This window comes from Protobothrops mucrosquamatus, unplaced genomic scaffold (assembly GCF_001527695.2).
Source record: "Protobothrops mucrosquamatus isolate PMUCROS unplaced genomic scaffold, P.Mucros_1.0 scaffold24, whole genome shotgun sequence".
Lineage (NCBI taxonomy): Eukaryota > Metazoa > Chordata > Lepidosauria > Squamata > Viperidae > Protobothrops > Protobothrops mucrosquamatus.
The window spans coordinates 1,901,623-1,917,103 of NW_015386409.1; the positions used below are offsets into that span (position 1 = coordinate 1,901,623).

Sequence of the window (15,481 nt, forward strand, 5' to 3'; positions counted from 1 at the left end):
TGGACCAGGAAACCCCAGCAGCAGTTACATCCTTATCCCCACGTGTTTAAACCACTCTATACCTTAGAAAATGATTCAGAAATTAAAACTGATACAGAGCATACTAAGGGAGGACATCTGTTACATCTTAAATCACAGTGTTGTAGCTGTATTGATTGGCCATAGTCTTCTGAGACCAATTCATAATGCTAGTTTTCATGTTTAAAGTTCCATTGGAGATCTGACGAAGTGGATTGGGAGCCAGGGAGGTTTGTGTGAAAATAAATCTGTTAATCCCTAAGCATCTGGAAGTTGCATTTTTTTGGCCTCTATTTGACACCTAGTAACTACAAGATGGATTAGTATCAAAGGGTCATTACTGATTTTAGAGGATGTTGGCTAAAAGTTTTAATCATCTTGATTTTTTTTTCATTTTTCAATGAAAAAATAGAAATTGTTGATATTTTATTTGTTGCCAAATTTTAATAATGCAGTCTCAAGAAATGCTCAAGGAGTTGGAAAGTACACTAAAAGACTGCATTCGAAAAAATCACCAAGAGGATGCATAGGTAGTTACGCTAGGCAAGAAGCAGAAAATTGGATATAATTGTTGCCTTCTTAAAATAAGCAGAAATATTTGTCTTTGTGAGATAAATTTGTGGAACCAATTATTCATTTAGAATTTATTCAAATTGAGAGATTCTTAACATTTTTTTCCTAAACAGCCAATTTATTGAGAATTAGTGAGTACAACATCTGTCCACCCAGCAGCTGGAAGCTGTCTACTTTGAAGTGAGAGTAGAACTAGTATGTGGATTGATTCCACTAGTTTTAGGCTCTCTTGCTGTGTTAGGTTAGTAAATCAGCTTTAAATGGCCTTATTTCATTTCATTGTATTATTAAGTTTATAGTCTATATTCTTATATAAGCATTCTGGGCCATTAACAACAAGTAAAACAAATACAATATATAAAATGTGACATTAAAGTAAGCAAAAGGAATTAAGTTTTTTTAATCTGTGCAGATTATATTCTGATAGCTATCGTGTTGCTTTCCCATGCACAAAGTGTTTCTTGATTCTGCCAGAAAACTTAGTGTTCATTCTTTTTTTCTCCCCAGATCATCTACAACAGATCTGAATGTTGCTCTCAATGAATGCATGGTAGCCGTGAATTTCTTTCTGAATAACAAATTCCAAGATGCCCTTGCTTCTCTGCAAACTAAGTGAGCCACTGCTTCCATCTTCCCTCTTCTGGTTATGATCAACATACATAATTACAGGATTTAGAGACAGGGAAATGTTTTATAAGACTTCAAAAATTAAGAATTTCAAACATGTTGATAACAGCAATTAGTACCAGCTAACATGGATTTGTAAACAATAAATTGACAAGTTGACAAAACTCTGCTAGGTTTAATGTAATTTACTAGATTGCATGGATAGATTAAATGAACTGTATATTGATTATAACAAAACATTTGAATAGGTGTCCTTTACTACTTAGTATATGACAGTGATGGCGAACCTTTTAGAGACCGAGTGCCCAAAAACTGACCCCGTCCCCACTCCACCCCCTGACCCGCCCCCACTCCGCCCCCCACCCCACCTGCCCACAAGGCCACTCACCACCTCCAGGGTCCACCTCAGATCGCCCAGGCAGCCCAGCAGTGCCATGGCAGCCACGCCCTCTGCCCGCGCCCCGCAGCATCAACTGTCCATGATGGGGTGTGAGGGGAGAATCTTGTCTACATTGCCTGGCTGCCATGTCCTTGGCTGTGCTGCTCCGCGTGGGCCACGCTCGGGGGTGACTCTCCTCCAGGGGGGCTGCTGGTGAGGAGGGGGGTCACAGGGGGAGCCAAGGCTGGGGCAATGGCACGTGTGCCCACAGAGAGGACTCCGAGTGCCACCTCTGGCACCTGTGCCATAGGTTCACCACCACTGGTATATGACATACAATAATAGTATTAAATGGATTTACATCTAATTGCAGAAGTTGTCTCAAAGATTACGCTTTCATATGGGCTTCCAAGTGTCTCAACAAACTAGAAAGAGATTTTGAATATGAAATTTGCATTGCTGACTACAAGGCCTAGCATGCTTTTATTAATGATTTTGGTCAGAACTGAGGAATCTGAGCTATGGAATCTTCAGAATGGTAGTCTTGACCAGATGATCAAAGCCTGGTTACTTTTTACATGTGTGTGACACACATTTAAAAAGGAGGGTTGTGCTTATCCTTTTGAGGTTGTTAGTCTGACCCTAAAGATAAACCAATCTATGGCCAGCAGGGGCACTCAGGTGGTCCTTCATTCCCATTTCTCCAAAACTTGATTGTGAAACTGATGACACGTTTCTCCTGCTATTTTAAATTAAGAAACATGAACGTGTAGTATAAACTCTATAACACATATAATATAGTTAAGAAAAAATAAGGAACACTGAAAAAAATTCCCGAATTCTAGGAAAAATAAAAAATCTCAATATTTTACCATCCCCTCTTTTAAATCTGAAAGCTTCTTTTTATAGAAAAATAGAATTTGATTTTCCCCTATTGAAGTAACAATTTTAAACCTTACTTTTTGGAAATTAGGAAACAAAAGCTCCCAGAAATTAGTATTAATTAGAACTTCTGGGTGAAGATTTTTGGTGGCCTATTGTTTAATTATTCACCAGTGACAAAACTGTTCAGATTTTTGCATCCCAATATCAGTAATATTCTAAGATAGAATTATTGTGTTGCAATTTAGGAATGTCATATTTGCAACTCTGCATGTGAACCATAAGATTTACATCTATTAGAATCAATTTGGCATCAGAGTTCAATTCTCTGTTAACCTGTGTATTTCCCAAATGTACTGAAACAACTCCCTAGTTTCTGTATTTTATTTGTAAACTGATTTTTCCATAAGAAAAACAACCTTATATATATTTTACTTGAATATGTACATTTTATATGTATTTCTTCTGAAATACATTTTTGTGTATTGTATTATAAAAATCTGAATAGTGCAAACTTTGGGATATTTCAATATTCCTGAGGTCCAAATACATATTTTGAAACACATAATTAATGTACAGTTAAATGCACTAAAACACACACTGAATGGCATAAAAACAGACAATAAAGGTAGTGATTACAATGACATGTAGTTAGCAGATTATGATTTTTGTCTGGGAGAATTTTCTATGTCTTATTTGAAGCTGTTTATATTTCTTGTTTGGTTGCAAAAAAATAAAAATAAATTTAAAAAGGTATTTATTCAGAATTTAAACAGTGATTTATATAACACTGAAGGACTGGATGTAAATTATGGTGTACTTTATTGGGGTGGTTTTTCAGTGTCAGTTTCTATTGATGCAGAACCTGTGGAAAGTCACCGATAGCTGTAGAGTGAAGGAGCATATTGACATTCTGTGTTCTGGGCAAAAACATGAATCATATGATATTCTGGGGTATGTTAAAGGAAAATGATAACAATAATTATATTGAAGTATTGAAAAGATAGCTTTAAATGCTTTGAGTTATTAGATTGGTAAGAAAGACTGAATAGTAATAGCAGGAACAGATATTTTATTGCATCTCATGATACATAAAATGTCTAAATATATTCACCCATGTTGTATGGCTGTACAGTATTCTATTCTTAATTCTACTCTACTTTGTTCTGTTCTGTTCTATTGTTATCTAACTCTCTGTTCTGTGTCTGTTGAATATATTGGTTATAAATCAGAAATTTATGTTGGTGCTTGCTTACAATGTTTCTCTATATTGAGGAATGTTGTGAAATGTATACTGTTTAAAATGCATCTTTTTTTAAAAAAAATGTAAAACAGGACAGTAGGAGATTTTTTTTTTGTTTTAGCATGGTGGATACAGCTCTCCTTGTTATAGCTCAATCTGCTGTGCTATAGAGAGACACAAGATCCCTGAAAGAATAAAGCTCGGAAAAGTAATTTCTTGTTGGATGTTGCTGCAGCCTCACTTGTTTCTGTATGACACTGCAGATGGCTAATATCGTTGCCACTGGGGATTTTGGCTGATTGCCTGTGGAGATGTAAGAGAGAGGGATATGAGCAGCTGGAATGGACTGTCCTTGTGTAAGCGTTCCAACCAGATGGCCATGTTACAAGTGCTTTCCAGAAGTCCTTGAACTGACGAAAAAGTCTGTTGGCATAAAATTTGCTTCCCCAATTGCTGTGACTTTGCTCTGCTATTGAACGTGAGACAAATTAAGGAAACCAGTAGATGGATTCCCCCAATCTTTCCCATCCTATCAAGCTTAACCTACTAACAGGACAACAACTATCAATCGGTCCTTAGCATGGGATGGGGCACATTAGGGCTAATGCAAGAGGATAATTGAAATGGCATCTTTAGTTTTTTTTTTTAAAACAACAACATTTTTTTAATTGCATGTCACATTGCCCAACAGTCTGCAGGCAAGGAAGTATTTCATGTATATGACTGATCAGGCGGTTTCTTAACATGGTTTTATTGTGAAAGAAATATATGACTAAAACAGTGCCACTTACAAGTGCAAAGAAAGAACGCAAATTGAGGCAAAAGGGAGCTGTTGATAATGAGTAAGTGATATCCTTGACTTAATGTTGCCATAGAACAGCAGTGCTTGCTGGCGGCAAGTGGAAACAGTTTGTGGGTGGCCAAACAGTCAGAATGAAGTAGTAGGTAAAATAGCATTGCCCCCCCACCCACTCATCAGAATAATAACAGCATTTAAGGCCACGTGAAACTATTCTCTGTGAGAAGTGGTAAACCAGTAATGTCCCCAATATTAACAGAACCAGCAATATATAAGTAGGAGAACCTGACTTTCTTTTTTAAATCAACCTCCTGTGTAGTTCTTCCAAAACAGTATTACAAGATTGCTACTCTTTCAGAGCCCCAAATCCATGTTTAAAAACAACCTAACACTCTTTTAAAATGATGCAAAACTCATGTTTATAAGGAACCTGAATAACACCTGACAAATATTTCAGAAATTCTCGGTCAACTGAAAGAGGGAAGTTCAGAGCTTGATGCTTTCTCTCTTCCTGTTTAACAACTACATGAAACCCCTGGATAAGTTCATGCATTAGTTTGGAGTCTGGCACCATAAGTATGCTGATGACACCCAATTATACAGTACATCCCAACCTGGGCCAGCCACATGATGCTGTCAATAGAGGTAGTCCTCGACTTATCATCATTTGTTTAATGACATTTGAAGTTATGATGGTGCTAATCAGTCCTTGCATTTATGACACTTACAGGATCCTTTTAGTCATTGTGATCAAAATGTGGATATTTAGCAACTGGCATGTATTGGTTGCACTGTCCTAAGATCATATGATCACCATTTGTAACCGTCCCAGCTGGCTTCTAACAAGCAAAATCAGTGGGTAAGCCAGATTTGCTTAATGACCACAATGATTTGCTTAATGACTGCAGCAAAAAATATCTTATGGGGTTTAACTCATCCACTTTGCTTAGTGACAGACCTTCCGGTCCCAATTTTGGCCGTAAGATGAGGACTACCTATATCCAGTGTTTAGAGGCTGTTTGGGTTTGGATGGGTAGAAAACAGGCTTAAGGTCAATCTTGATAAGACTTGCTCATAAATTTTAATATGTAATCTGCCAGTCTCGCAACTGAGAAAACCTTGGCCTTCACAAAACATTCCTTTATTGTCTGTGATGTCTCGCTTTCATTTTTTGTCTAGATTTCTAACATTCCTTCTCCAAAATAACAGATATTATTTTATTTCATGATCATATTATCATCTTAGTGAATTTTTAATCCTAAAAAGACAACATCTGTTGTTTCTTCAGTTTCTTCTCCACCAGTTTGCATTGGGTTGTCATTATGTGTTGACATTGTTGACATAATCTTTGTTTTGTTTTGTTTTTTTAAAAAAAGGTTGGAGTAGTGGACTGTCTTTTGCATGTTCTACTTTCACCTTCAACAGAGTTTCTTTCAGTCTATTATTTACAAGCCCTCCCTGTAAAAATGCCTGATTAATTCAAATAAAATATATAAGGCCAGGCTGGTAATAGGCATACGACATAGGCATGAGAATTTATAAAATAGTAAACTGTAAACTTTCAAAAACAAAACAAGATATATGATTTGATACACAATATGCTTTCTATATTATGCATGTTCTATAATTATAAATTAAAATGTGCATTATTTTAATTTATACATTTTTGTTTATTCATACTATTTTAAATATAAATATTGTGTTAGGAATATTTTGTATTATAAGGAACTGATGGGCTAATAACAAATTCAAGTTTATAGTGCTATCAGTTTGATATGGAAATGCTGGTGTTATAGGGAATATACTTTAGGGATTGTTGTAATTAGCTTCAATTCAAGACCTCTTTAAGAATCACACAAGCCCATCTTTTGTTTCCCAGTGTATGATGTTCCCCAAAGAATAGTTGACTGTGCTGTATCTAATGTAATTAAGTGTTTCAGATAATGGATGTTCCTTTCCTTTACTTAAGAGCTCATTTAATTAACATTTTACCCTATTGATATCTATGTTAAATAGAACATTGCAGAATGCAAGGACACTAATCTCACTGCTACTTCAAATTAAGGAGTGATACATGAAAGAACTGGAACAACCCTTTGGGGATAACAAATTACTGAATAAATTACATGAACGGCATCTTTTGGACTCTTTAAAGGATTCATAGAGGGAAAAATAGGATTAATAGAGAAGAAGAGGGAACACTTAAAACACAGGGAAGAAAATCTAGACAGGCCTCTGTTTTATTGAAGCTGGATATTAGTCTCTGTAGTTATATTCTTTGTGGCTCGTAGTCCAGTTTCTGGTCTTGCAGTTTCCAATTTTATCATGTAAATATCTAGATGTCCATATGTCAGTGCAATAAATTATGTAATTCTTTCAAGTAATTTATTAGCAAATGAACATATTAGTAAACTGATCAAAGAGAATGATAAACAAAAAAATACTGCAGTAGTTCTTTGAAAATGCTTTAGATCAGCCATTGTAACCCAATACAGGCAGACATACAGAAATTAAGCAAATCTATGTAAGAAACAGAAATTTTAAAAAGAGCATTTAAAAAAATGCTTTGTAAACATTGCATTGCTAAATTTAAAAAAATATAACCAGGAAATCCCTTAGGGAAGACTTTAGCAAAATGTAAACCTTATCTCTTTGATACTTCTAAGGGGAGCAAGATTTTAGTGAAAGTGTCTGCCTTTCAATACGTTTTTGCAGATGATGTCTGTTTTATTTTCAAACATATTATTAGGAATACAATGAAAGAAAGACACAAACCATTCTTTAGGCATCAGCCTCAGGTGGAAAACCGTATCTGTAATATTTTGTTAGCCTCTCTTCCTCTATATCTCATGGAGGAAACACTATATCCTAAAATAAATAGATGTGATTCTCAGTATGAAATTTAATTTATAAATAGGATAGATTTTACAGTCTTAGATAGCACTGCCTTTAATGCTCCTGTACATTCTTAAAGACAAATTTCTTTCTTTTCTTATGCTACCTTTGGGCCTTGTCTACATATTTCTCTAACTTCTCTCCTATAGAAAAAAGGATAGCATGTATCATGCTTTGACTTATGCTACCATTTTGGAAATTCAGGCCATGATGACCTTTGACTCCAGGGACATATTGAATGCTGGACATACAATGGAAGAAGCTCAAGTTATATGTCAGAAGTAAGCACATAAAATGCAATAATTATGCAATTGGTACATAAGATGCTATTTTTTTTTCTTCTGTTCAGTCATGTCCAATACTTGAAGACTGCCTGGACAAGTCCCTGAAGTTTTTTTGACAAGGTTTTTCAGAAGTGGTTGTCACTGGCTTCTTCCTCGGGCCAAGAGTAAGTGACTGGCCAAGGTCATCCAGCTGAGTTTCTGTCCAAGGTGGGACTAGAATTCCCAGTTTCCCAGTTTCTAGCCTTGTGCCTTAATCACTATACCAAGCTGGCTCTCTAAGATGCTATTACAATAATGTTAATTGGAAACATATTTAAAAAGCCCAGTAGTCTTTTTTAGAAGCCTGCAAGTAGCATGTATATATACACGCTATTCTCTTTCACATAAACCTTATAATGCAAATTACAGGAAAGGGTTAGAGAAATGGTTAGCAAGTAAAATCAAAGATATCAGGCAAGAAAGACAAAAAGGAAATATATGGTGGATCCATAAATCTCTTCTCTCCATCAGAACTTTGTAATGTTTTCACGTTATACTTTTTCAAATAAAAAAGAAGAGTTAGATTGGCTTAATAACTTAGCCTTACCTGTATGCCCTGCAGGATCCTAAAGTGATTGGTTTGGGCACATTGTAGCCCCTATGTTGTAAAAACAACTAAGGGACAGTTGCACCCCAGCTGTTCTAGGCAGGCTAGGATATCTAATTTAGCAATAGCTCTACAGGCCAAGGTGTTCTTGCCTGCCTCCATCAACTAGGAGGTACATGTAATTTATTGATAGGGTGTGCAAATAGCCTAAAATTTTGTTTTAATAGTTGAGTTCTGTTAAATTTAATATGGATATACAGTAGAACCAATTAATTAAACTCAGAGCTGGCTTGGTTAAAAGAGGAGATTCCCCCCCCCCTTCACGTTAGCTTTTGAATCTTATGTCAGATTGATATAGGTAGCCCTCAACGTACAACCACTTGCTTAGTGACCATTCATACGTATGGCAGAACCTCCCCCCAAATCTATTTATGATCCAGTTTCAAACTTGCAGTCACTGCAGTGCTCCCATAGTCATTCCTCCCTGCAACCAACTGCAGGGATGCGGCAGTGCCCCCTCAGCTATCTCCCCCTGTCCAATCCTGCCAGGTCCCCACAGGTCTTGGGTCTGTTTTCCACCTCACCAGACTCCACACCTCCCGAACCCTCCATCACTGCACACTTACCTTTGGAAGATATCCAGATCTCACGTTAGAGAAGGAGAGCAGGCTGTTCTATCTCTCAGTGTCCCTAGTGCACGTGGTTCCACTCCAAAAGCGGATACCATTTTTGGAGTAGCCACAATGAATTTCAGGAGACCCAGTGGGGGAGGGAGAATCAGGCCCAAGCTCTGCATGGACCCCAAAGGGCAAGAAGTAAACCCAGGGTGCCTCGGGGCTGGGGGGAAGCTTGGGAGGCTCAGGGGCAGGTGGGCCTCACCCAGCATTAGATCTTCCAGGGAGTTCCCCCATCTCAGAGGCACTCTATGTTCTACTTAATGATCAGCTTGGTTGCTTAACAACTGCATTGGGGGGAGCAGGGATAGGGGTAGTTAAGTTAGGTTAACAACCGTCATGATGTGTGACGATAATAGGCAACCTTCATTACAGTCATGAGTTGAAGACTACCTATATAACAGGTATGAAACTTACAAAGTGAAGAAAAGTAGCAAGAGTATTGAAGAATGTCTTTCAAGAGTATTGAAGAAAAAGATGTGTAATTTTTTGATTTGAGAATAAACATCTATGTGCTTTTATTAAATACTAAATTCCAATGAATTAAGTGGGATTTACCTTCTAAGTAAACAGATACAGAATTAATATCTGAGATTCATTTTCTCCACAGGAGAGGGGATTACAGACCTGTTAACCGCCAGTATTTTAAACTAGGGTTCCTGTTAGCACCAGTCATCATGTCTTACAATTGTCAGGAATTATAGATTCAATCAATTCAGAAAATATATTTCAATTTTGAGAAAAGTCAGAAATTCATGCATCCAATATTATGCATTCTAGAATGTGTATCAATTATATTTCTGAATTATTTGCTTAACTGCAAGTATACTTTAAATATTCAGCTCCATAATTTTTCTTTAGGTTTCGGAAAAAGTCTTCTGTAGCAGACTCTTTCAACAATTTAGTGTACAAAGGCAATCTTGCTCAATTAACTGAAGGTAAACAAAAAGTTAGCACTCTGTTATATTACAGGCAGTCCTCAACTTACAACAGTTTGCTTAGTGACCATTCAAAGTTACAATGGCACTGAAAAAAGTGACCTATGACCCCTTTTCACACCTATGACCATTGTAGCATTACCCACAGTCACATGAATCAAATTTGGATGCTTGGCAACTGATTCATATTTATGACGGTCGCAGTGTCCCGGGGTCATGTGATCCCCTTTTGTGAGCTTCTGACAAGAAAAGTCAATGGGGAACCCAGATTCACTTAATAACCATGTTAATAATTTAACAACCGCAGCGATTCACTTAGCAACTGTGGCAAGAAAAGTCGTAAAATGGGGCAAAACTCAACAAATTTCTCATTTAACAACATAAATTTTGGGCTCAGTTGTGGTTGTACGTCGAGGACTGCCTGTATTCTGTTGATATAACTGATGAATAAGTATTGTAAGCTTCAGATGTTGCATTATATGTCTATCTAAGTTTGGGAAACAGTTCCATATCCATTGTATTGTAGAAAGGATTTTATCTTCCTCTTACTTGCTTGTCTCCAAAAATGGCCTCTTAGCATTTTTAAGTGGCAATAGGTGGTCCTTCAGTTTCTTGTCTGAAAAATACTTTTTTACAACATTGATAATAATCACCTTATGTAGAGAAAATTTGAAATATTTCTTTTTTACTTTTCTAGAAGAAATTCACGCAGAAATTTGTTATGCTGAATGCTTGCTTCAGAGAGCAGCTCTTACATTCCTCCAGGTAAGGATGTTGTTTCAGGACCTGGTATTGTGAAGGCAGTCAGGGGAATGTGAGAGTGGCAAGTATGAGTTTTTGTTTTAAATACTTACTTTATCGCTTACGTTTTTTATGATATTTTTAAATGCAACTAATACATAATTATTAAGGGAATCCCATGTTTTAGTTTATAAGATTCATAAGTGGATTAGTTTAATAAAACAAAATTGGCATTTGTTCATTTGTCTGGGCTAGGTTTTTTTTTTTTCATTGTGATGCCTCCCTCCCTGCCAAGGTATACAGCACAATTGCCCATTGTGCTGCTGTACTGCTTGCCTCTCTGTTCAAATATGTTCTTAAGAGATAAGGAAATGATACTGAGGGAGTATATAGGAAAGACATGTACGAGATATAAGAGGGAAAGAGGGAAGACCATTATTGTTTTTTGTAGGTTTGGGGGGAAATTAGATAATAACTTTAGCTGAAAAGAAAATAAACCATTATTATTATGGATGCAGAAAGTTGTGTGTGTGTGAGAGAGCGGGGGGAAGAAGGAAATCTTGCATTTATTAATTGATATTAATAAATTGTATTTCTTAGCTTACTATAAAGCCCATGACCATAAATTATGTTCTTACTCTATAGTTTAAATTTAGTAGGGAAATTTGCTGAAGCAAATGTTTAGATTGACGGTCTATTTGTGTGTGTGTTTTTAATGATAACTTATTTGAATGAATTGGGTATTTTCTTAGTATATTTTAGTATATTTTAGCAGGAACAATTCAACTTCCTGTTAATATATCAAATTTATCAAAAAATGAGATTGGTAACTCTCATAGTGTGCTTTCAAAATAGCTAAATAGTGGATTTTTTTTATTACAGTTAGACTGAGTTTTAGCAATTTACCAAATAATTATCTCATAATTAGTCACTGTCCATCTGAAGCAAGAGTATTTAATTGACTAATAAACTGAAATAGACAATCTATTCTATTTTTCTTAGGATGAAAACATAATTAGCTTTGTGAAAGGCAGCATCAAAATAAGAAATAGTTATCAAATATACAGGTATGTGGTATTTGAAATTGTTTGATAATTTGTATTTTTGCAGTGACAAACTATTAATCTAGATCAGGGGTGTCAAACTGTCGGCCCATGGGTCGGAAGCGTCGGGATGAAACCGTGCCTACCCCATTGCTGGCAATGGAAAAAGTCATGATACGTCATGACACGTCATGTGATGTTGCGAGTTTGACACCCCTGCTCTAGATAGTTCTGAAAAGCAAATGCTTCTACTCGTCACATAGTCCTTTAAGGTAGAGCAGATCAGGAAACATACTCCACAGGAAGATCAGAACTATATTTCTTGTAAATCTGATTGTGCTACTCCTTCCTTCTCTCTTATTCCACAATCAAGTCAGGAAGGGGTTCTCCTGAGTCTCTTCTTAATACTGCAGAGAGTCCTTGACTTACGACCACAATTGGGATCAGAATTTCAGCTGTTCATTGATTTGGGCGTTATGTGAATCATCAGATGTCTGGATCTGATGTTTACCATGGTTGTTAAGGGAATCAGACTTTTTAAGTGAATCTGACTTCCCCAATTTACTTTGCTTTTTGGATACTGTCTGCAAAGGTTGCAAATTATGGTCACATGACCCTAAGATACTGTAACTGTTATAAATGCAAGTTGGTTGCTAAGCGCCTAAATTGAGATTATGTGACTGCAGGGATGATGTGACAGTCATAACTTTACGGATGGGTTGTAACTCACTTTTCTGAGGCTGTCTTCACCTTGAACTGGTGTTAAATGAATGATCATAAGTTGAGGACTATCTGTGCTGTTAATTTATTTTATTTTATTTTTATTTAATGTGTTTAAAGTACAATCTTTTATTCTAGAATTCTCACCAGACTTAAGGCACTCAATAAATACAGTAAAATGATCTGAAAAATATAGCAATGAAACAAAAGCTGTTAAAGTAGAAAAAGTTGATGCAATCAAAATCACAATTAAAAACCATCATTTGCAGAACCATTGCTTCTTCTCCATCATGTGGATAAATAGGCTAGTCAGGCCCAGATCAACGAACTTCAAGACCTTCCCGGACTTCTGTGTCTTCTTTCTAAATGTTCAGTATTGGAAAGAGCAACTACATAGGCTAGTCGAAACTATCATTGGAACTTCTGTTTCCAAGCTTAGAGTTAATTACATCTTCAGTCTTGAAGGGAAATCTGAGAGGCTTCATGGAATGCTCTCTCAGGAGGCAAAGCGTTAAAAAATACTTTAAGTATGCTTAAAAGTGTGTGAAGTCCTCTTCCCACATTTGTGGAAGGGATTTTCATATTGTGGAGCTCAGTGGTGGGATTCAAAAATGTGAACAACCGGTTCTCTGTGTGGATGCCGCTTCCGGAAGTCTATTCTGGGCCTGGGCAACAAAAAATTAGCTACCGGTTCTGCCAAACTGGTGTGAACTGGCTGAATCCCACAACTGGTGGAGCTCCTCCCCAAAAGTCCAAATGTGGATCGTGCTTATTTACAAATAACATCAGGTTTTTCTCATGTCCCTGGGCTAATAATCGTCGCTTAAATTCGGTGAGCTCACCAAAATGGCTGCTATAGAAAGTTTTTTTTCATTCACAAAATGGCAACATGACATCTACCGAGCAAAATAGTTAACATTTCACCTTCTAAACAATGCATTGGCCTGTAGCTGTTCTCACTGTTATTTTCAGAGAATGCTTTTGGGGACCCTGTGGAAATTAAAAACATGCTAGAGGCTGACACTTAGTTTTGCAACACCCTAGCTTCCAATTCATGTTAAAATTGAAATACTGGGTTCTATTCACTTTCTAAAAATCAGATGACATAGGAAACCATGTAGGTGCCAAGGAAGATGTCTCTTTGCTTATTGGTGACACGTGCACCATGTTTGACACCCAAAATGAATTATTACTAGTAGCCCTTAATAATTACAGTATGTGAAAATGTTGTATATTGCTTTTATTTTTATGCTTAAAAATTTGTTTAAAATGAGATAATTGGTTTTGCTAGGGTACTGGAGAATTTAATACGGTCTCCCAATTACGTCAAAGGAGAAAATCACCCCCATTTTGAAGTTGGTGTAAAGTTGGGAGTTGGAGCATTTAATCTGGTATGTACTGAAGTTCTAATAAATATTTAAATAGAATTATTTTAACTTTGTGTCAATTATTCTGATGCTAATATGTAGAGCACCAGCAAATAGTCCTTCAGGGCAATGGCAATGGCTCTTTCATGTGAGCACTTTATTTTGATATTGTCCCATCACAGATATGTAACATATGAGGGTGAAGGTTCGTTCTCTAAGCTTGTGGGTTGGTTTCCGAATGTTTCATTACCAGGCTAGGTAACATCTTCAGCGGAGTTTAGGGGATGTCTGTGTTGTGGTCTTCTGCTTATAAGGGCTTCAGGTGTGGGTGAAGCCCTTATAAATGGAAGAACACTGACACTGAGATCCCTTAAACTCTGCTGAAGATGTTACCTAGCCTGGTAACGAAACGTTTGGCGAACCAACCCACAAGCTCGGAGAACGAACCTTCACCCTCATCCTATACCCGAGCTACAGATATTCACCACTATTGCATATGTAACTCATGTCAAAAATATATCAGATTGTTATAAGTACTCCCTGCATTAAGGAACATATACAGCTGAACAACATAAGCTTCAAACTGAACTTGAATACTTTTCCAAGATCCATTCAAGCTATTCCATTATAAAAAAAAGTTATCAATAATTGCCATAGTTCATAGGCAGCATTCTGTATACTTGGAGGAAGGGTAGCTTTCAATTCCAAGTTTCACACAGGAAGGAAACTTCAATTATAAATGCTTTAGTTTTTTTTAGAATTTTTAGCTTCATCAGCTGCCTCCTAAAACTCTTTAATTCGCTTAGATCTAGATATTTTTATTTGAAAGTTTAAAGGCTTGAAGAAAAATAATGCCTCTGTGAAGAAATTACTTCCACAGTATTTTTCCTCCCCTGCTCTTTATGAAGCATATAGTATAGGTAGGTATTCCCAGGTTACATGCTGTTGCTATAGACCTAGTAAGGAAACTGCTTTATTAGCCAGTACTCGTGATACTGTTGGTATTGGCCAGGGGTAGGCAACCTTGGCTCTTTTATGACTCGTGGGCTTCAACTCCCAGAATTCCTGAGCCAACATGGCTCAGGAATTCTGGGAGTTGAAGTCCACGAGTCATAAAAGAGCCAAGGTTGCCTACCCCTGGTATTGGCCATATAGGATCTTGGAGCTCATCAGTTAACAGCTGCAAAATTGTCAAATGTTGTCATTGTTATAGAGACCCAATTGTTCTTTTCATGTTGTCTCTATAACACATCCTGTTATTTTCTCTATATGCTTCATCTGTAAATTTCTTTCACTACAATGCTTCACGGGCAGTGCTGAATCTTAAAATCTTTGGGTTCCTCTACTAAGCAGTCCTGTATGGGAGAGTATACTAGGCTTCTTCCCAAATCATGCTGTCTTAAAAGAGTTTATCTCATTTACTACGAAATTTATTGCCCATCTTTTTGTTTCAAGATTGTGATTCTTCGGTTCTAACTGCTTTGAAGCCAAATAAGTATAGAACAGCATATTTCCTTGAAATCTTCTCTGTACAATCTTCTCTCCACCAAATAGTCTCCCTCAGATGACTCTGAGCGGTAACAGGAAATGAGGAGTCCTTGGTGCTCTCTGAGCTTGCTTGTTTTCTTGCAGACGTTTCATTCCCCTAACTAGGTAACATCATCAGGACTAGCACAGATGATGTTACCTAGTTTGGGTAATGAAACGTCTGC

At 36.8% G+C, this 15,481-nt stretch overlaps 1 protein-coding gene across 1 annotated transcript in view; it reads left to right on the plus strand.

The window, feature by feature from the left end:
• Positions 1-1,105: 1,105 nt before the first annotated feature.
• The window catches only part of TTC39A (tetratricopeptide repeat domain 39A), a 30,536-nt gene continuing 16,160 nt past the window's right edge, over positions 1,106-15,481 (plus strand). The window contains exons 1-6 of the mRNA XM_015810867.2: positions 1,106-1,203; positions 7,566-7,697; positions 9,822-9,898; positions 10,596-10,663; positions 11,642-11,706; positions 13,694-13,793. Of these exons, the coding sequence (XP_015666353.1) occupies positions 1,139-1,203; positions 7,566-7,697; positions 9,822-9,898; positions 10,596-10,663; positions 11,642-11,706; positions 13,694-13,793 (507 nt within the window). The 5' untranslated portion in view covers positions 1,106-1,138. The remainder of the gene's footprint in view (positions 1,204-7,565; positions 7,698-9,821; positions 9,899-10,595; positions 10,664-11,641; positions 11,707-13,693; positions 13,794-15,481) is intronic.